This window comes from Marmota monax, unplaced genomic scaffold, assembly GCF_021218885.2.
Source record: "Marmota monax isolate L192 unplaced genomic scaffold, Marmota_monax_Labrador192_F-V1.1 WCK01_AAM20220418_F8-fsc00020, whole genome shotgun sequence".
Lineage (NCBI taxonomy): Eukaryota > Metazoa > Chordata > Mammalia > Rodentia > Sciuridae > Marmota > Marmota monax.
Window position 1 is genome coordinate 6,770,026 of NW_026692912.1, and position 21,459 is coordinate 6,791,484.

Below are 21,459 nucleotides of genomic sequence, written 5' to 3' on the forward strand. Positions count from 1 at the left end.
AAGTACATACTCAACTACTGGGCCATACCCCCAGCTCATGTTCTTGTTTAATGGTTTGTGGTTTCTCTTTAAATAATCACCTTTGGGGTTGGGGTTGTGGCTCAGTGGTAGAGCGCTTGTCCCACATGTGTGAGGCTCTGGGTTCAATTCTCAGCACCACATATAAATAAATGAATAAAATAAAGGTCCATCAATAACTAAAAAAAATATTTAAAAAATAATAATCACCTTTGTTTTTTAAAAAGAAAAAAAACAAATTAAGAAGTAGTAATGCAATTTATTCCTATAATATTAAGAAAAACAAAAGTTTATTCATCTTTTCTTTTAATCAAATATTAGGATGGAAATATTTAAAACGGGTTCATCTCTGCTCAACTAGTTCCATAAAAACTGTTATTCAAAACTTAGCACATTAAAAACTGTATTTTGTATCTTTTAATATTATTGAAAAAAAATTCTCAAAAATATATCAGGGAGTTATGGAATATAGTTCAGTGGTAGAATGCTAGCCTAGTATGCACAAGGTCCCCAGTAGTACTGGGGTAGTGGGGGGAATGGAGATAGATCAATCTTTCAGAGAGAAAATAGTAACAGAAATAATTTGGTTATGTATACTCACAAATTAATTTGTTTCTGAATTACATTATTATTATTTGTGGTTTGTTTGCAGCTTATACCATTGCTAAATATGGTATGTCTATGTGTGTACTTGGAATGGCAGAAGAATTTAGAGGTGAAATTGCAGTCAATGCCTTATGGCCTAGAACAGGTATGTACTTGTTTAAAGGTACCTTTATTAGATTTGCATTTATTGTCCCCCTTTCCCCTGGTGCTGGGGATTGAACCCAGAACCTCACCCTTGGATGCCCTAGGCAAGCTCTGAACCACTGAGCTGCACCCCCAGCCCTATTCTTGTTGGCACTCTTGAACTGCATCTTGGAGTGGGCCTGGGTAGACTATCAACAGTAATATCAGTCTGCTTGGAAACAATTTTTATTCTGCAGCATAAGAGCCTAATCTGTCACCTTTCATTTTTGACTGGGGCTACATGGCTGACTCTTCAGCTGAAGCTGTGTTAGGAACACTGAACACTGGGCCGTGTGGAGATTCTCATGAAGGCCAACAGGAGAAGCTATGCTTCCCTAACCTCTTCCCTGTCTTGTCTTTGGTATCTTCCTAAATTCTACAGATTCTTATGCTTTTGTTTTCTCCTTACATATCCCCCAAAATGCTTTTTAACTTTCTTATATTCCTACTATTTTTATCTTTGCTTTTATAAAAGGCTGCATTATGTATAGTTTGATATAAGTTCTTGTGAGTTCACAGAGTGCCCAGAGCCTTCTTGGATGATAGGAGAGTCTTCATGTGCCTGGGCTTTGTATATAAATTTACAGTTTTTAAAAAAATATTTATTTTTTAGTTGTAGGACACAATAACTTTATTTCACTTACTTATTTTTATGTGGTACTGAGGATCGAACCCAGGGTCTCGTGCGTGTGAGGCGAGCACTCTACCGCTTAGCCACAACCCCAGTCCCAACATTTTCAGTTTTGGTATGACAAATTGATGGCCTCCTGGCTGCTGAAAATCTTTCTTTCTTGTGGGTTTTTTACTTACCACTTTTATATCAAAATAGCTTAAAGAAAGAAAAAGAGAAGATAACTTATTTCATCATATATTTTTATATACTTAATAGATATTGCCCAGGAAAGCCTTAATTTCTTTCCTCTTCAATCTAAATGGGCATCTCATCCCTGAAAATGTATGTCTAATGATTATGTAAGAGAAGCGACTGAGAAGGACTTTGATTCCTTCTGGGAGAAGAGGACACATGGGGCCAGCAGAGAACAGAGAAGGGAGACTAGATATAGACAGTCCCCAACTTACGATGGTTTGACTTAATGATTTTCCAACTCTTCAATGATGTGAAAGTAGTTCAGCTTTCAATACTTCTGATTTTGAATTTTGTTCTTTCACTGGCTAAGAGTATGCAGTACCACATATTCCATGGTACTGGACAATAGCAACGAGTCGCCACTTCCAGTCAGCCACAGTCATATGAGGGTAACAGCTGATTTCTGCTGTGTACTGTGCTGTCAGCATCGTTTTGGATTTTGTATTTTGTGTTTTTGCATACTGTTATATTTATAAAATGCCCATCTTGCTAAGTGTGGTGACTCAGGAGCTGAGGTGGGAGAATCAAAAATTCAAAGCCAGGGGCTGGGGCTATAGCTCAGTGGTAGAGTGCTTGCCTTGCATGTGTGAAGCACTGGGTTTGAGGCTCAGCACCACATTAAAAAAAAAAAAAGCAATAAATTAATAAAAAGGATATTGTGTGTCCGTCTACAACTAAAATAAAAATATTTTTTAAAAAAATTCAAAGCCAGCCTCAGTGACTTAGCAAGGCCCTAAGCAACTTAGTGAGACCCTGTCTCAAAACAAAAAAGCTGGGGATGTAGCGCGGTGGTAAAGTGCTCCTGGATTAAAACAAACAAACAAACCCAGATGCCCATCTGAGTAAGTACATGAGATATTAACACTTTGTCACAAAATATGCTTTGTATTAGACTCTTTTTTTTTTGTTTTGTTTTTTGGGTGTTGGGGATTGAACACAGAGGTACTTTACCCTTTACCTCTGAGCTATCTCGCCAGTCCTTTTTGCTTTGAGACAGGGTCTTGCTAAGTTGCTTAGAAAGCTTCACTAAGTTGTTGAGGCCGGCTTCAAACTTGTGATTCTCCTACTTCAGCCTCCCAAGATACTTGGGAGTACAGATGTATACTACCTCACCCAGCAATGATAGAATTTTTTTTTAAATACCTTTATTCTATTTATTTAGAGAACAGGGTCTTTCTAAATTGCTTGGGGTCTCACTGAGTTGCTGAGGCTGGCCTCAAACTTGCAACCCTCTTGCCTCAGCCTCTCAAGTTTCTGGGATTAGAGGCATGCACCACTGTCCCCAGCTTTTTTTTTTTTTTTTTTTTTAAGTATTTTTTGGACCAAGAATACTGTATCGAGCAAAATTAAGCTTCAGATTTGACAATGAAATTAAAATCTTCCATGATAAACAAAAGCTAAAAGAATTCGCAGCCAGAAAACCAGCACTGCAAAGCATTTTGAGCAAAATACTACAAGAAGAGGAATTGAAAAATAGTGCCCAAAACTAACAGCGGGAGGTATCTCAGTAAAGGGGGAGGAAAATAACCAAAAAGTAAAAACTAGCCAAACTAAAATAAATAAATAAATAAACATGACTGGAAGTACAAATCATATTTCAATTGTAACTTTAAATGTTAATGGCCTAAACTCACCAATCAAGAGACATAGGCTAGTAAACTGGATCAAAAAAACAAATCCAACAATATGCTGCCTTCAGGAGACTCATATGATAGGAAAAGACTTACACAGGCTGAAGGTAAAAGGTTGGGAAAAATCATACCACTCACATGGCCCTCGGAAGCAAGCAGGAGTGGCCATACTCATATCGAATAAAATCAACTTCAAACCTAAGTTAATCAAAAGGGATAAAGAAGGACACTATATACTGTTAAAAGGAACCATCCACCAACAAGACATAACAATTATCAATTTGTATGCACCAAACAATGGTGCTGCAACGTTCATAAAACAAACTCTCCTCAAGTTCAAGAGTCAAATAGACTACAACACAATAATAATGGGTGACTTCAACACACCGCTCTCGCCATTAGACAGATCCTCTAGACAAAAGCTGAATAAAGAAACTATAGAACTCAATAGCACAATCAATAACCTAGACTTAACTGACATATATAGAATATATCAACCATCATCAAGTGGATACACGTTCTTCTCAGCAGCACATGGATCCTACTCAAAGATAGACCATATATTATGCCATAGGGCAACTCTTAGTAAATATAAAGGTGTGGAGATGATACCATGCACCATATCTGATCATAATGGAATGAAACTGGAAATCAATGATAAAAGAAGGAAGGAAAAATCCTACATCACATGGAAAATGAACAATATGTTGCTGAATGATCAATGGGTTACAGAAGACATAAAGGAGGAGATAAAAAAAATTCTTAGAGACAAATGACAATACAGACACAACATACTGGAATCTATGGGACACAATGAAAGCAGTTTTAAGAGGGAAATTCATTTCTTGGAGTTCTTTCCTCAAAAAAGAAAAAACCAACAAATAAATGAACTCACACTACACCTCAAAAACCTAGAAAAGGAAGAGAAAAACAACAGCAAATGTAGTAGAAGACAATAAATAATTAAAATTAGAGCAGAAATCAACGAAATTGAAACAAAAAAAAACCATTGAAAAAATTGAAAAAACTAAAAGTTGGTTCTTTGAAAAAATAAATAAGATCGACAGGCCCTTAGCCATGCTAATGAAGAGAAGAGAGAGAACTCAAATTACTAACATACAGGATGAAAAAGGCAATATCACCACAGACACTACAGAAATACAGAAGATAATTAGAAAGTATTTTGAAACCCTATATTCCAATAAAATAGAAGATAATGAAGATATCGATAAATTTCTTAAGTCATACGATCTGCCCAGATTGAGTCAGGAAGACACACACAATTTAAACAGACCAATAACAAAGGAAGAAATAGAAGAAGCCATCAAAAGACTACCAACCAAAAAAAAGCCCTGGACCGGATGGGTATACAGCAGAGTTATACAAAACCTTCAAAGAAGAATTAATACCAATACTTTTCAAGCTATTTCAAGAAATAGAAAAAGAAGGAGTTCTTCCAAATTCATTCTATGAGGCCAACATCACCCTGATCCCGAAACCAGACAAAGACACTTCAAAGAAAGAAAACTACAGACCAATATCTCTAATGAAATTGGATGCAAAAATTCTCAATAAAATCCTGGCGAATCGAATACAAAAGCATATCAAAAAAATTGTGCATCATGATCAAGTAGGATTCATCCCTGGGATGCAAGGCTGGTTCAATATACGGAAATCAATAAATGTTATTCACCACATCAATAGACTTAAAGACAAGAACCATATGATCATCTCGATAGATGCAGAAAAAGCATTCGACAAAGTACAGCATCCCTTTATGTTCAAAACACTAGAAAAACTAGGGATAACAGGAACTTGCCTTAACATGGTAAAAGCTATATATGCTAAACCTCAGGCTAGCATCATCCTAAATGGAGAAAAACTGAAGGCATTCCCTCTAAAATCTGGAACAAGACAGGGATGCCCTCTATCACCACTTGTATTCAATTTAGTTCTTGAAATACTAGCCAGAGCAATTAGACAAAAGAAATTAAAGGCATAAAAATAGGAAAAGAAGAACTTAAATTATCACTATTTGCGGATGACATGATCATATATTTAACAGACCCAAAAGGGTCTACAAAGAAACTGCTGGAGTTAATAAATGAATTCAGCAAAGTGGCAGGATATAAAATCAACATGCATAAATCAAAGGCATTCCTGTATATCAGCAACAAAACTTCTGAAATGGAAATGAGGAAAACCACTCCATTCACAATATCCTCAAAGAAAATAAGATACTTGGGAATCAACCTAACAAAAGAGGTGAAAGATTTATACAATGGAAACTACAGAACCCTAAAGAGAGAGATAGAAGAAGATCTTAGAAGATGGAAAAATGTACCCTGTTCATGGATAGGCAGAACTAACATCATCAAAATGGCGATATTACCCAAAGTTCTCTACAGGTTTAATGCGATGCCAATCAAAATCCCAACAGCATTTCTTGTAGAAATAGATAAAGCAATCATGAAATTCATATGGAAAAACAAAAGACCCAGAATAGCAAAAGCAATTCTAAGCAGGAAGTGTGAATCTGGAGGTATAGTGATACCAGAGTTCAAACTGTATTACAAAGCAATAGTAACAAAAACAGCATGGTACTGGTACCAAAACAGGTAGGTGGACCAATGGTACAGAATAGAGGACACAGAACCCAATCCACAAAAGTACAACTTTCTTATATTTGATAAAGGGGCTAAAAGTATGCAATGAAGGAAGGATAGCATCTTCAACAAATGGTGCTGGGAAAACTGGAAATTCATATGCAACAAAATGAAACTGAATCCCTTTCTCTCGCCATGCACAAAAGTTAACTCAAAATGGATCAAGGAGCTAGATATCAAATCAGAGACACTGCGTCTGATAGAAGAAAAAGTTGGCTATGATCTACATACTGTGGGGTCGGGCTCCAAATTCCTTAATAGGATGCCCGTAGCCCAAGAGTTAATAACAAGAATAAACAAATGGGACTTACTTAAACTAAAAAGTTTTTTCTCAGCAAGAGAAACAATAAGAGAGGTAAATAGAGAGCCTACATCCTGGGAACAAATTTTTACCCCTCACACTTCAGATAGAGCCCTAATATCCAGAATATACAAAGAACTCAAAAAATTAAACAATAAGATAACAAATAACCCAATCAACAAATGGGCCAAGGACCTGAACAGACACTTCACAGAGGAGGACATACAATCAATCAACAAGTACGTGAAAAAATGCTCACCGTCTCTAGCAGTCAGAGAAATGCAAATCAAAACCACCCTACGATACCATCTCACTCCAGTAAGATTGGCAGCCATTATGAAGTCAAACAACAATAAGTGTTGGCGAGGATGTGGGGAAAAGGGTACACTTGTACACTGCTGGTGGGACTGCAAATTGGTGAGGCCAATTTGGAAAGCAGTATGGAGATTCCTGGGAAAGCTGGGAATGGATCCACCATTTGACCCAGCTATCGCTGGGAATGGATCCACCATTTGACCCAGCTATCGCCCTTTTCGGACTATTCCCTGAGGATCTTAAAAGAGCGCACTATAGGGATACTGCCATATCAATGATCACAGCGGCACAATTCACAATCGCTAGACTGTGGAACCAACCTAGATGCCCTTCAATAGATGAATGGATAAAAAAAAAAGTGGCATCTATACACAATGGAGTATTACGCAGCACTAAAAAATGACAAAATCATAGAATTTGCAGGGAAATGGATGGCATTAGAACAGACTATGCTAAGCAAAGCTAGCCAATCCATAAAAAACAAATGCCAAATGTCTTCTTTGATATAAAGAGAGCAACTAAGAACAGAACAGGGAGGAAGAGCATGAGGAAAAGATTAACACTAAACAGAGACGAGTGGGGGGAGAGAAAGGGAGAGAGAAGGGAAAGCATATGGAAATGGTAGGAGACCCTCAATGTTACACAAAATTACATATAAGAGGTTGTGAGGGGAAAGGGGGGGGGAACAAGGGAGAGAATTGAACAACAGCAGATGAGGTAGAGAGGGAAGATGGGAGGGGAGGGGAGGGGGGATAGTAGGGGATAGGAGAGGTCGCAGAATACAACAGTCACTAATATGCCATTATGTAAAAACGTGAGTGTGTAACTGATGTGATTCTGCAATTTGTATTTGGGGTAAAAATGGGAGTTCATAACCCAACTGAGTCAAATGTATGAAAGATGATATATCATGAGCTTTATAATGTTTTGAACAACCAATAAAAAAAAATAAAGGGTAAAGAAAAAAAAGTATTTTTTGGTTGGACAGAATATCATCTTTATTTTATTTATTTATTTATGTATGTGGTGCTGAGGATCGAACCCAGGGCCTTGCATGTGCTAGGCGAGTGCTCTACCGCTAAGCCACAACCCCAGTCCCACCCAGCTCTTAAATGCATTTTTGATTTAAGATGTTCTCAATTTATGAGGGGTTTATGAGGGCATAACCCCATGATAAGTTGAGGAACATCTGTACTCAAAATTCCTGGATAGAGAGCTGAGATTTGTAGCTCCGGGGTTGAGCAAGCGCCTCTCATACGTGAAGCACTGGGTTCGATCCTCAGCACCACATAAAAATAGATAAATGAAGTAAAGATAGTGTGTGGGGCTGGAGCTGTGGCTCAGCAGTAGGGCACTCACCTAGCATGTCCTAGGTGCTAGGTTTGATCCTTAGCACCACATAAAAATACAACTAAAGGAAAAATATTTTTTAAAAATAAAGATATTGTGTCCATCTACAAGTAAAAAATAATTTTAAAAAAATTCAGTGGAGGTAAGGGGACCCATATCCAGGCACAGAAAGAAAAAAAAAAAACATCTAGAATAGCAGCTTTCAGTAGAATAAAACTGCTAATGAAACAGAAAATACCTTGATTAAAAACTACAACTACATTAAGAGATTGAATTATAGCAGAAAAAAGTGCTTTCTGGAAGTAATAATAGATTGTTGTGAATTAAAAATATATGTATAATATTTGAATTGAAGGACTGTATTTTTATTGTAATACCTGAATAAATAGCTTGGAAGTTCAAGTGCAAGAAATAAAAGAGCAAATGCACTGTGAGTAAAAAGAAGAAACTGAGAAAACACATTCAGGGGAACATGCAAATATCAGGAGTCCCAGAAGGAAGGCTGGAAATACAACAAATAGAGTAGAAACAATAATTGAACTAATAATAGAAAGCAATTCCCTGAGGCTGAAGAAAGACATACATATATGGATTGAAAGGTTTATCAAATATGAGTCTGAATTTATAGGGAGTGGGAAAAAATATCTAAGGGATCTCAGAATTTCATGAATCGGAAGAAAATCTGTCAAGCACGTTTCTTACCAAAAAAAAAGAGGTCTGCAGTCTCTTTTCATCTTCAAACACTAGAAACAAGAAGGCTGTGAAATAACATCTGCACATTACTGACAAGAAGGAACTCAGCCAAGATAATATTTATTGAAGGAAGATATGTGAGTCTGCTATCACACTTGAGAAAAATCTAGAAAAGTCTCTTAAACAGCAAGCTGTCAGAACAAAGACTTTTTCAGGATATGATTCAGAAAAGAAAAGAGAAAATAATGACAAACAAATAACACTGCAGTATGTATGGCTAAATATGATCGGATTATGATAGAATAACTGGGAATAAGAAATATAGGTAATAAACAAGAATTCTTGATATAGGAGAGTATAAGAGAAAACTTTAATATTGGTCTTTAACCAAAAGCAGTAAACTCTCTTCAAAATCTAGGAGTTGGGAAAGTCATTGTATTCTAAAGGGCTCATATGAGCCTAGAATTGGGGACAGAGAAGCATTCTGACAGTCTATTTTGGGGCAGCCACAGCTCTGTTTGGTGCTGGGACATAGAAATGTGTTTGGATTTCAAAATTTATAAACAACTACCTTTTTAGTCTTACCTTTTTTTTTTTTTTTTGGTACCAGGGATTTAACTCAAGGACACTCAACCACCAAGTCACATCCCCAGCCCTTTTTCATTAGAGACAGGGTCTTGCTGAGTTGCTTAGGGCCTCGCTAAGTTGCTGAGGTTGGCTTTGAACTTGCAAAATGTTCCTCCTGAGCTGCTGCCTCAGCCTTTCAGCATCTCTCATACTTTCTCAGCTTCCTTCCCCCAGCCCAGATGTCATTGCTACCAAAATTGATAGAGTTAGGTAGTTAGAAGGGAGGACTCTGAAGTAACAAAGTTCTAATAAAGTTCTCTTTGGGGGCTGGGGATGTGGCTCAAGTGGTAGTGCGCTTGCCTGGCATGCATGCGGCCCGGGTTCGATCCTCAGCACCACATACAAACAAAGATGTTGTGTCCGCTGAAAACTAAAAAATAAATATTAAAATTCTCTCTCTCTCTTTAAAAAAATAAATAAATAAAGATCTCTTTGTACCTCTTTTATGTTGTCACTTTCCATTCATTCGTTTTCCAAACATTCATTGAGACTTAAATGGTTCTCAGCAGTATTCATTGATGACGCATTCAACAGATATTTCAGCTGTTACATGCAGGCATTGGGTACTGAGATGAATGTGAGGGTCTGTCACCCTCACAGAGTTTACTATTTAGGGTGGGAGATGTAAGAGTTTGTTACCATTGTTTGTGCTTGTTCTTCCTGCTTGCCTGCACTCTCTAACCTGTAGGTTTTGGGAATCCTGAGTTAACAAAGTGAGAAAAAGCCTATGACTAAGAATTTTAGATCTTATTGATACAACAAACATTATTAGACACCTGTTAATTGCCAAGCTCTGTTCTGTTTGCTTAAAGAACATCAGAGAACAAAACAGGTAAGAATCTCTGCCCTCAAGGAACGTAACAGTCTAACTGGGAGAGACATAATAGACAACCAAATAGATGATAATGCTGTGAAGAAATAGAACAAAGAAAGAGGGATTGGGAATCTCATATATTGGGGAGAGAAGGTTTCAATTAAAAAAGAAAAACAAGGTAGAAAGGCTTGGCCTTTTTGAGAATGTGGCATTTGAACATAGACTTGGAGGTGACAGAGTGAGCCTTGGGAATATGTTATTTGAAGGGAAAGTATCCAAGGCAGAGGGAAGTAATCAGTGAAAAGGTCCTATGGACAAGCATGGCTGATGGGGTCAGAGAGCAGGGAGAAGGCCAGTGTTTCCGAAGAGAGGGGACAGTAGTGGGAAATGATGAGATGATATCTAAGGGAAGTAGAGGTCAGATACCATAGGTCCTTGTCAAAATTCAGCCTTTTACTCAAGAGTGAAATAAGCAGTTGCTGGGTTTTGAGCAGAGGAATGATCTGATTTATCTTAAATGCCTAAAGGGATCTCTCCAGCTGTTCTGTTGAGCCTAGATTTTTGGGGAGGTGGGGCAAGAGAGAAACTGGACACTACTGCAGTGACAGTAAAGGTAGTGGAGAATAGTCACATATTGAGATATTCTAAAGATAGAACCAGCAGGCTCTGCTGACAGATTGTATGTGGGTGCGAGAGACAAAGAATCAAAGATGATGCCAAGATTTTTGCCTTGAGCAAACTAGAGCAGTGGGCATGCCATGAACTGAGAGGGGGAGAGCTATAGATTAGGAGAGAAAGGTTAGGAATTCAGTTTGAGGCATTGTGTTTGAGCATCAGGTAGAACTGGTCAGTAGACAACTGGGTATATGAGTCTGGAGGTTATTAGCTTATCAATGGTGTATAAAGCCATAACACTTGATGATGTATAAGGAGAAAAGACCATTGGCCAATGCATCATTAAAAGGATTAGAAAAAGAGGAAGACTTGCACAGTCCATTAGGTAGGAAGAAATCCAAAGTATGATACCTTGAAAGCCACTTAAAGTAAATGTTTCAAGGAGGAAGGGGAATGATTGTGTCAAATGTTGCTAATAGTTCTTATAAGGTGGAGATTCATTGGATTTGGTAGTCTGTGCATTTCCTTTATTTAAAACATTTGTAATTATTAATTTATAATTAATTATTAATTTATAATTGGGATAGTTCAGTGCATTCCTAGCTAGAATAAAAACTTCTTGACAACAGGGACAGTGTCTGCTTTGTTCATTTTTTCTAGTTGTTATAGACCTTCAATAAAAGTTTGATGAAGCCAGGTGTGGTGGCTAATATCTGTAATCCCAACAGCTCAGGAGGCTGAGGCAGGAGGATTGCCAGTTTAAAACCAGCCTCAGCAAAAAGAGAGATGCTAAGCAACTCGGTGAAACCCTGTCTCTAAATGAAGCGAAATAGGGCTGGGGATGTGGCTCTGTGGTCAAGTGGCCCTAAGTTCAATCCCTGGTACTTGCCCTCCAAACAAAGTTTGATGAATGAACATGTGAAAGAATGAACAAATGTACAGTATGATTGCCTCCTGCTTAGTATCAAAGTAGACAAAACTTGGGCTGGGGCTGTAGCTCAGTGGTAGAGCGCCTGCCTAGCATGCATGAAGCACTGGGTTTGAGCCTCAGCACCACATAAAAACAAACAAACAAAAAAAGCATTCTATCCATCTACAACTACAAATTTTTTTTTTTAAAAAGTAGACAAAATTTTATATGAAGGATAATATTGTGTGGCACTACATACAGAAGGGATCATCAGGACCTGCAAGAGAAATCAGCTCTTTGCTATAACTTTAAGGTGCTTGTTTTTGGTTTACTAGACATCTTGGTGCCAGTGGTATCATATGGTCTGAGACTTGATGACATGGTAAATTTATAATCATATTCCTTGTGACACGTGGAAGGATTAATTATATACAGGGTACTTTTTAAACATAGCAAAAGTTCCTTCTAACTCAGGTTAAAGGGTAAAGAATGGAGATTTTTAAAAGGAGGCATACAGTAGAAATAAGATTTCAAGGGGATGTGAGGCTAGTGAGGAAAACTGGGCAATACATCCCTTGGTATAGCCAACTACATATGCAAAGGCTGGAGCATGGGAAAATCCTGTTGTACATGGTGGAACTCCTAGGAGTGTGATGGGGTGTATGATAGGGCGTTGGCTGTTATTTCCCACTAAACTTGAGCAACTCAAGTAGTTCAGGTTCACTGGAATGTTGGGTGGAGATGAGGGTGTGGAGGGAGATGGATGAGCTAAGCCTCAGGTCTTATTTGCGAACTTTAGCTGTTGATTTTTTTTCCCCCAGTGCTGGGTGTTGAACAGGGCCTCATACGTGGTAGGTAAGCATTCTACCACTAAGCTACATCCCCAGCCTAGGAGCTCTAAAGTCCGTTCTCATTGCCTTACTAATGAGTAGTGTAATATTCTAACTTTCTTTAATTCCTGTCTCTATAATCTCACAAGTCATTCAATAGTCAGATGTAGGAATTAAACATCTTAAACAGCTATATCACTTCATGTTCCTATTTTCCCTCTTCTTGTTAATGCTCTACTGTTTTAAAAATTCTTCAAGTGGTTCTGCACTGAATATAGGTTAAAATTCAAGCTCCATAGGCAGGTGGTGGCACATTATACTTGTCATTATAGCTATTTGAGAGGCTGGGGCAGGAGGATCACAAATTCAAGGCTGGCCAAGGCAATTTAGTGAGACTGTATCAAAATTAAAAAAAAAAAAAAAAAGTAGGGGGTGGTGGTCTGAGGATCTAACTTTAGTGGTAAAATGTCCCTGGGTTCAATCCCCAGTGCTGGAAAAAAATAACTTTTTTTTTTTTTTTTAAACAGGGTAGTAATAATAAGTAGTATAGAAAAATAGCAATAAAGCGATATGGTTGTTTGATGGGGTTTAAGACATTTAATCCCTCATCGGGCTATTGGATGGTTTATAAGATTATAGAGAGAGGAGGCAGGAAAGATAGCTAGAATGTTACATTATTTATGAGTAAGGCAGTGAAATGGATTTGAGAAGGGATCCAGGCTCTGGGCTGTTTAATTTAAAAAAACAAAATAAAAACACATTTCCTCATCCTGGGCTGTGTAGAAGACTGTGTCAGCTGGAACTGACTATGTCAGCTAGAAGTAACTCACAGTATGATTGCCATTTAAGGAAAAGGAGATTTATTGCACTTAGTGAAATGGATACCATGTAACATATATTATTTTTCATCAGAGCAGCGCCTTGCTCTCCTGCTTGACCTCTTGGCTTGGTACTGGTGACATTGCTCTTCCTGGCTTTAGCACTTTCACTCTGCTAAAATCATCACATCCAGAGAAGAATCAGAGAGCAGGCCTCTAATGGTTTCATGCCTTGAAGATCATTCACTTACACACATACACATATGGGCATGACATGTATTTTGACTTTATTTGCTTTTGTAGTGCTAGAGATGGAACCCAGGGGCATACACATACTTAGGCAAGCACTCTACACTTCTGACACACACACACACACACATATATATATATATATATATATATATATATATATATATATATATATATATTTAGTTATGGGAATTAAACCCAGGACCTTATGCATATGAGGTAGTTACTCTACCATGAGCTATAATCCCCAACCCTTTTTAAAATTTTGTTTTGAGACAGGGCCTCACTAAGTTCCCCAGGCTGGTCTCAAACTTGTGATCCTCCTGCCTCTACCTCCCAAGCAGCTTGAGATTATATGCATATACCACCATGCCCAGCTTCAGCAAATACACTCTTAATTAGACTTCTAATTTGGAATTTCAAAGAATTTTCATGTGATTCATATAGTTTACATTGAGTCTGAGAGTATGCATGTATGCTTATAGTGTCAAGATAGACTATCTTGAATCACCTCTAGAATTATAATTTTTTTCTTTTTATAAGGCCTATTTCATAGTTTCTGTTGTGGTGTAGGGTGAGGGGACAAGGGAAGCTGGCTGCTACTCAAAATGTTGTGTACCTCCTCCATCTAACTGGTCTGAACACATGTGGTGGAAACAGGAAAGTCCACTTTGTGTTGGATTTTATGTGAGCCGGCTGGGATAAGGAGTTTGGGAAGGGCAACTGCTGATCTGGTAATGACAACAAAGAAGAAGGTCACTAAAGTATCACTTCTATGCAGGCCTCTGATACCTGGATCACATTACAAACAGATGTGAGAACTCAGTTAACCAGGGAGGGTGAGGAGACAGCGTGGCAGCTGCCTCCTCCTCCACTTTGGTGCTGGAAATCAAAACAAATCCCCCTGTTTTTCCAGGGACCTATTCACTGACTGAGTTCAACAGCTTTTGTATTATATTTTGTTGAATCTGAGATACCTGTTTTACACTTTTACATTTGTGATATCAAAATGTTTTGCCACAGTCTGGCTGGGCACAAATGCTGCAGTCTGGCTGGGCACACAATCACGAGCCACCACACAGCTTGTAGATTCAAACAGCAACTCTTTATTCCCGAACTCACACCAGCCGTCTACAATCACGTTCTGGGGAAATCCACGTTCTCTGCCCAAATCCACGTTCTCTGCCCAAATCCACATTCTCTGCCCAAATCCACATTCTCTGCCCAAATCCACGTTCTCTGGGCTTCTATCTCCCAAAATATACTGTCTGAATCCCGTGAGAACTCAAGGGGAACTCAGGCAGCAGGATATGCCCTATTCCCAGCAGGAATAATCTTTTTTTTTTTTTTTTAAATTTTTTATTGTTGGCTGTTCAAAACATTACATAGTTCTTGATATATCATATTTCACAATTTGATTCAAGTGGGTTATGAGCTCCCATTTTTACCCCATATACAGATTGCAGAATCACATCAGTTACACATCCATTGATTTACATATCAGCAGGAATAATCTTAAACCTTAAACCTGGAACCTAAACTGGGAATGCCCTAATCTGCCTTGGTCCTTGAGCAAGGTCACCTACATTCAATGTCACTGCAACATGGGGTACGCTGGCAAGGAAATTGTCATACCTACTTGGCTAATGGCTCCCAGCAATGTTTTACATCTCTGGTACCAATATTCACCTTGCAGTTAATGATGTACCATAGTTCAGTTGACAGCTCTTTTGTATCCTTAGCTGTGCATAAAGTAAATTTTGTTCTTTATAATCAGTGACATCATTGGGTCAGTGAGCACAGGTACAGGTGAGGGGCAGTGAGGGCTGGCAGGTGTTGAGAAGTGAGGCAAGCTCTTTCACCAGAGAAGGAGTTGAAGGCAGCGCTGATATTTTAAGCTTGATATGCACTCCAATGTTTATATAAAAAGAAATCTTTGATTGGTTTTAAACTCTTGTTACTGTTTTGAGTAAGCTGTCAATAGGAGAATCAATCAGAAACTATTCAATATCTTTCCAGTTATTCCTTAATAAGACTCAAATTTTTTTTTTTAGACAAGATAATAGCTGATATTTACTAAATGGATAGCTAATTATACAGTAATGAAAAAGTTAGAAACAAACATTAAGACTCAAGTTTTGAAGTTACTTGTGATCCAAGTCTTATCTGTATTCATAACAAACTCATTCATTTTCTTTCCCAGAGGTCATCAGTGAGTTTTATTTGATTGATCCTATAGGCTGTTTTGGTTATCAATTTTTATTTTCTGTTGAGTTAGCCTATTGTTATTGCAAAATCTTGAGATTCTGAGAAGACTTGGGCCTTCTCTCCCTCTGAGAATGTGGCTCATAGGGAGAGATTTGTCTGGCATGTGTAAAGCCCTGGGTTTGATTCCCAGCATGACCAAAAAAAAAAAAAGATAAAAGAAAAAAGAAAGGAAAAAATAGCTCCATAGCTCCACAGTTTGCCTCTATTGGTGCCTTCTTTGTATTTTTTCTAGAAAGATTGTTAAACCTAACGATAGGTTGTTTTGGAGAACCATTCCTTGTTCTTATGTTCTGTACATGTGTACATGTACACACAGCATGTACATATTTGGACTTGATATATTCTTTTTTTTTTTTTGGTAGTGCTTGGGATCAAACTCAGGGCCTTGCACATGCAATGCAAGCACTCTACTCCTGAACTATACCTCCAAATTGACATACATATTAGTCTTCTAATTTAGAATTTTAAAAAATTCTCATGCCACTCATATAGTCTACGTTGAAATTGGGAATATACAAATATGTATAATGGTCTCCAGATTTGCCCTCTTGAAATATTTTGGGAAAAATTGTGCAGTTTATAGGAATGGGACAATAACTGAATTCTAAGAACTTGGTTAACGCTTGAGGTAGATAGAAGTCAGGCTGCCAGGTACTTGAATTCTAGCTCCTGTGACCTTGGATAAGTCACAACCCTCTGTGTCTTAGTGCTTCTATCCTTAAAATGGAAATAACAGTATCTAACACTTGGGTTCTAAGAATTCAGATAATGTATGTGAAAGTGTGTAGCAGCATTCCTGGCACAAGGCATATTTGATGAATGTTAGCTGCTGTTTTTTTTTTTTTTTAATTAATAAGATGTCACTTTAAGGATGAAACCTATTGATTAAGTAAAAAAAAAAAAAGAAAGAAAAACAAATTAACTCCTAGTGAATGAACTTTAGTTATAAGGTAGAAAGCTATCTTCTAACTCAATGCTTTTATGAAATCCCCTAAGTTACTTGAGCATTCTTTTGAAGTGCAGACATAAGCTCTGTGAAAGTAGTGGTTTATGTCTCTTGTCCACTCCTTTTTCCCTAAGTAATATCTGACTCGAATTAAGTACTCAATAACTATTTTTTGAATGAATGAAAAAGAGCCAGTGGCTCTTATAAGCTACAAACATTTTATCTTACAGACCAAAGTATATATAAGTTATTCTAGTGTGTAATTTAATTTTTTTTAAAGAAAGAGAATTTTAATATTTATTTTTTAGTTTTCAGTGGACACAACGTCTTTGTTTGTATGTGGTGCTGAGGCTCGAACCCGGGCCTCACGCATGCCAGGCGAGCGCGCTACCGCTTGAGCCACATCCCCAGCCCGTGTAATAATTTTTTTCCAAATTTTTTTTGGGTTGTAGATGGCCACAATATCTTTGCTTATTTTTTATGTGGTACTGAAGATCAAACCCAGCGCCTCACACGTGTGAGGCAAGTACTCTACCACTGAGCTACAGCCCCAGCCCCAAGTGTGTAATAATTTTATATGTTGTTTTAATGATGGAATGGAGAGAAGTTTTGTTAGAAACTCAAGCCTAAAGTGCGTAGAATCAAGCTGGGCAAAGGGGCATATGTCATCCCAACAACTCAGGAGGTGGATGAAGGATAATGGAAAGTTCAAAGCCAGCCTCAGCAACTTAGCAAGGCCCTAAGCAACTTAGTGAGATCCTGTCTCAAATAAAAAATATAAAGGGCTGGGGATGTGACTAAGTGGTTAAGCGCCCCTGGGTTTAATCCCTGGTACCAAAAAGAAAAAAAAGAAAGTACATGGAAACAAATTGATTTTCATTGCTTTGTGTAAACTAAAATATACATAAACAGATTTGAGATGTTAAAATTTTCGGCAATATATAATTAACAATGTACCATTCATCATGGAGTCACACATTACTTCATATAAGAAATATGGACTTTGGTCAAGTATCTGTACAGCTATTCAGGAGGCTGAGGCAGAAAGACTGCAAATTCCAGGCTAGCCTCTGCAATCTAGTGAGACCCTGTCTCAAAATAAAAAATAAAAAGGACTAGGGGTGTAGCTCAGTGGTAAAATGCCATGGGTTCAATAAAAAAAAAACCCCAAATGGTGAAAATCAAAAATTGCAGATTATATTTAAAAATTCTTTGGACTGGTAGTGTAGAGGTTCTGGGTTTAGTCACCAGCACTCAAACCGACATATACAGATTCTTCCTTTGCTTCTTTTTATTTTCTTTTCTAAATTTTTCTATAAACTAGTATTATATGAATTTAAAAATAACCCTCCCAAATCCTGCCAGTATGAAAGCATGCTTGTGGGCTTTCATCATTGTTTCAGACATTGGGGATCCAGTGATGAACAAGAGAAACAAAGTCTCTATTTTCAAATCAGGGGGAAGAGAGGCAGTAAACTTAGGAAAGGGTGCTCCATGTTTTAGAGATGGAAAACTGAGGACCAAAGATGTTCGTTTAAAATTCCCCTCATGTGCCTTGGTGCTAAGTGCATTTTCTGTTATACCGTATAGGTTTTCTTGACTCTTGGGAATGCCAGGTGAATCCTTTTTTTTTTTTTTTTTGTATTGGGGATTGAACCCAGGGGCATTAACCACTGAGCCACATCCCTAGCCCTTTTTTATATTTATTTAAAGACAGAATCTCACTGAATTGCTTAGGGCCTTGCTAAATTGTTGAGGCTGGCTTTGAACTCACGATCTTCCTGCCTCAGCTTCCTGAGCCTCTGGGATTACAGGCATGTGCCATTGTGCCTGGCGCCAGATAAATTTTTGAACATCCTAAATCAGAAATCTCTATCTGTGATTCTCCTAAGGGAGTCCTTGTAGGGAAGCATTGTATAGGGTAAAGAATATGTGTTTTCTACCCTGTTCTTTCTCTAGAACATTTACCTTTTTGGACCTTGTTTTTATCATCTAAGGAATAAAGAGATTAGTCTTGGTAATTTTGAAGGATGGTGCTTGCTTGTTACTTCCACAGTCCTTTTGTTTGATTTGGAGTTATGTACATGTACATGTGTCTATTTTTTCTACAGCCATACACACAGCTGCCATGGATATGCTGGGAGGATCTGGTGTTGAAAGCCAATGTAGAAAAGTTGATATCATCGCAGATGCTGCATATTCCATTTTCAAAAAGCCAAAAAGTTTTACTGGAAATTTTGTTATTGATGAAAATATCTTAAAAGAGGAAGGAATAAAAAATTTTGACATCTATGCAGTTAAACCAGGTAATACTTGTAGTTTTTTAACATAGTGATGTGTTTTTCCATATTTTCTGCAATGATTACATCATGTGTGTGTGTGTGTGTGTGTGATCATAAAATGAATATGTTCTTTTAAAAGCTGTCCTTCCAATGAAGTGGAAAACCCATACTAACAATATTTGAAAAAAGAGAGAAAGGACAAATAGAAGTGAGTTGAGGCCTTTTGAAGTGACGCAGAAGGGTTTAATCAGCTACTGGCCATTTTCAGATTTTGAAACCAGAAATGAAAATTAGTTTTTAAAGTCAGTGTTAAAATCAGAGTAAGGATTTTATTCAAGGATATGTATCAGATGTATCAGATGGTACAGTAGTTTCTTTTGTTTTGTTTTGTTTTTTTACAAACTTAAGACTGTGGACTCATTCTGAATGTTTATTTTTGGGAGAGGGTTACCCGGGATTGAACTCAGGGGCACTCAACCCCTAAGCCACATCTCCAGCCCTATTTTGTATTTTATTTTAGAGACAAGGTCTCACTGCTTTGCTTAGTGCTTCACTTTTGATGAGGCTGGCTTTAAACTCGAGATCCTCTTGCCTCAGCCTCCTGAGCCACAGGGATTACGTGGTGTGTCACCGCATCCAACCCAAGTGTTTATTTTTTAAAGTGCAGTGTCTAATACCTTAATGATGGATTGTGAAGTTGCATTGATGAAATCATACTGTCTTAGGTATAGCAGTCTGATTTGAGAAATTTGCAGAAGGCTCCCTTATTACAAAATAACTTTCTCTTAAATTGCAGAAGATGATGATATTGGATTTTTACTTTATATAATAAGTGTATTCTAAGCCAGGTGCAATGGCACATGACTGTAGTCTCAGCTGCTTGGGAGGCTGAGGCTGGAGAATCATTTGAGCCTAGCACTTGGGGACCCTCCTGGACAATATAGTAAGACACTGTCTCATACACATGCATGAATGAATGCAAGCCATAAATGGGGGTTATATTTATTTGTATTAAAGCATATAAATCATTAAACTGAGCTTGTAGCTGACAGAAACTACATTTTTTAGATTTGTGTCATCCCTACCTGTCTCTTTAGTTCACTTTCACATACATTATCTAATTAACTTTCATAGCAATCCTGCGAGAGAAGTAATATTGTGTAATGATTAAGAATGTGGAATTTGGGGAAAGACAACTCGGGCTCAAATTTGACTCTCCTTCTTGCTACTGTGTAGCTTTGAGCATATTACCCACTTTCTTTGTGCCCCAGTTTCTTTTTTGGGAAAATGAAGCAAATGATACCTTCCATACAGGCTTTTTGTAGAATTATGTGCAATAATGTATATAATGTGTTTGGCACAGTACCCGACATATAGTACACTCACAATATTTAGTAGTTAAAATAGTCCAGTGTAAAAAACAGGCTGAGGGAGATGAAGCCTTTGCCTAAGGGCTGATGGCTAATAGGTGGCAGAACCTGAACCAGACTCCTGTCTTCTGGGTCTTGGTACAGCTTGATGATCACATCAGGTTTTAAAGACCCAATGTCATTTTATACAAACTTTTAAGTTAGGTTTCAATTAAAAATCTTATCAAGTACTGAGAACTTATTACTATGACCAGTTATTCTGATATTAAGATATAACAAATATCAATTAATTCTTGCTTTCCAGAAGTTTGTTTAATTTTCAAAGACAGAGAAGGGAGGGAGAAAAACAGAGAGAGAGGGGTTGGGGAGAGAGAGAGTGAGAGAATTAACATCTAATTTTCCTGCAATGTTGAAGGTTTTGTGACCTTTGAGTCTCCTCCATGCATGTGCCATGAAAGGTATCAGTGTGATGTTAATTAAGATAATTAATTTATTTGTAAGCACAACTGTTAACTGAAAAAAGGTCTAGGAGAAGAAGATGTCTTAGTTTACATGATGTTAGAGTGAGAAGAAGAGGAAGAGAGAAAAGACCCAAGTCCATTGATCTGGGAAGCAAGTCCTCCTTAATGAGGGCCTCCCTGCTCTTAGGGGCCAGGTGAGCTGAGTTGTGGACAGAAGGAGTTGTAAGGATGAAGAAGGTAAAGACTTCACATAAAGGTGTTTTTTAAAACTAGATCTTGAAAATGAATTGAGTCATGGGAGAAGATATCTAGGTTATGGGAACATTAATGAAAATAAGTAGTTTGATAATTCTCCCAGAAGCCTTTACTGTTTCTCCAGAATGATTTTAAAATAAAATGATAATGTTTATTAAACAGGTGTGAAAATCCTAATGTCTTGTAGTTGTTATATTAACATGATTATTCTGGGGTCAATTTTTCAGGCCAGCCTTTATTACCAGATTTCTTCTTAGATGAACACCCAGAGGTTGCAGTTATCAAGCAGATGGAATCACCTGGTAAGATCCATAAGATCTAGTCCATATTTTTTGAGAAAATATAGATAGTAACTTATGTTTTTTTTTTTCCAAAACATAGAA

General features: G+C 37.6%; 1 protein-coding gene across 2 annotated transcripts in view; it reads left to right on the forward strand.

Moving 5' to 3' along the window:
• Positions 1 to 21,459, forward strand: part of Hsdl2 (hydroxysteroid dehydrogenase like 2) — a 66,488-nt gene that overhangs the window by 21,699 nt on the left and 23,330 nt on the right. For both annotated transcript variants that reach the window (XM_046451218.2, XM_046451219.2), the window contains 3 exons: positions 671 to 769; positions 18,820 to 19,014; positions 21,304 to 21,378. In XM_046451218.2, coding sequence (XP_046307174.1) covers positions 671 to 769; positions 18,820 to 19,014; positions 21,304 to 21,378 — 369 coding nt within the window. The remainder of the gene's footprint in view (positions 1 to 670; positions 770 to 18,819; positions 19,015 to 21,303; positions 21,379 to 21,459) is intronic.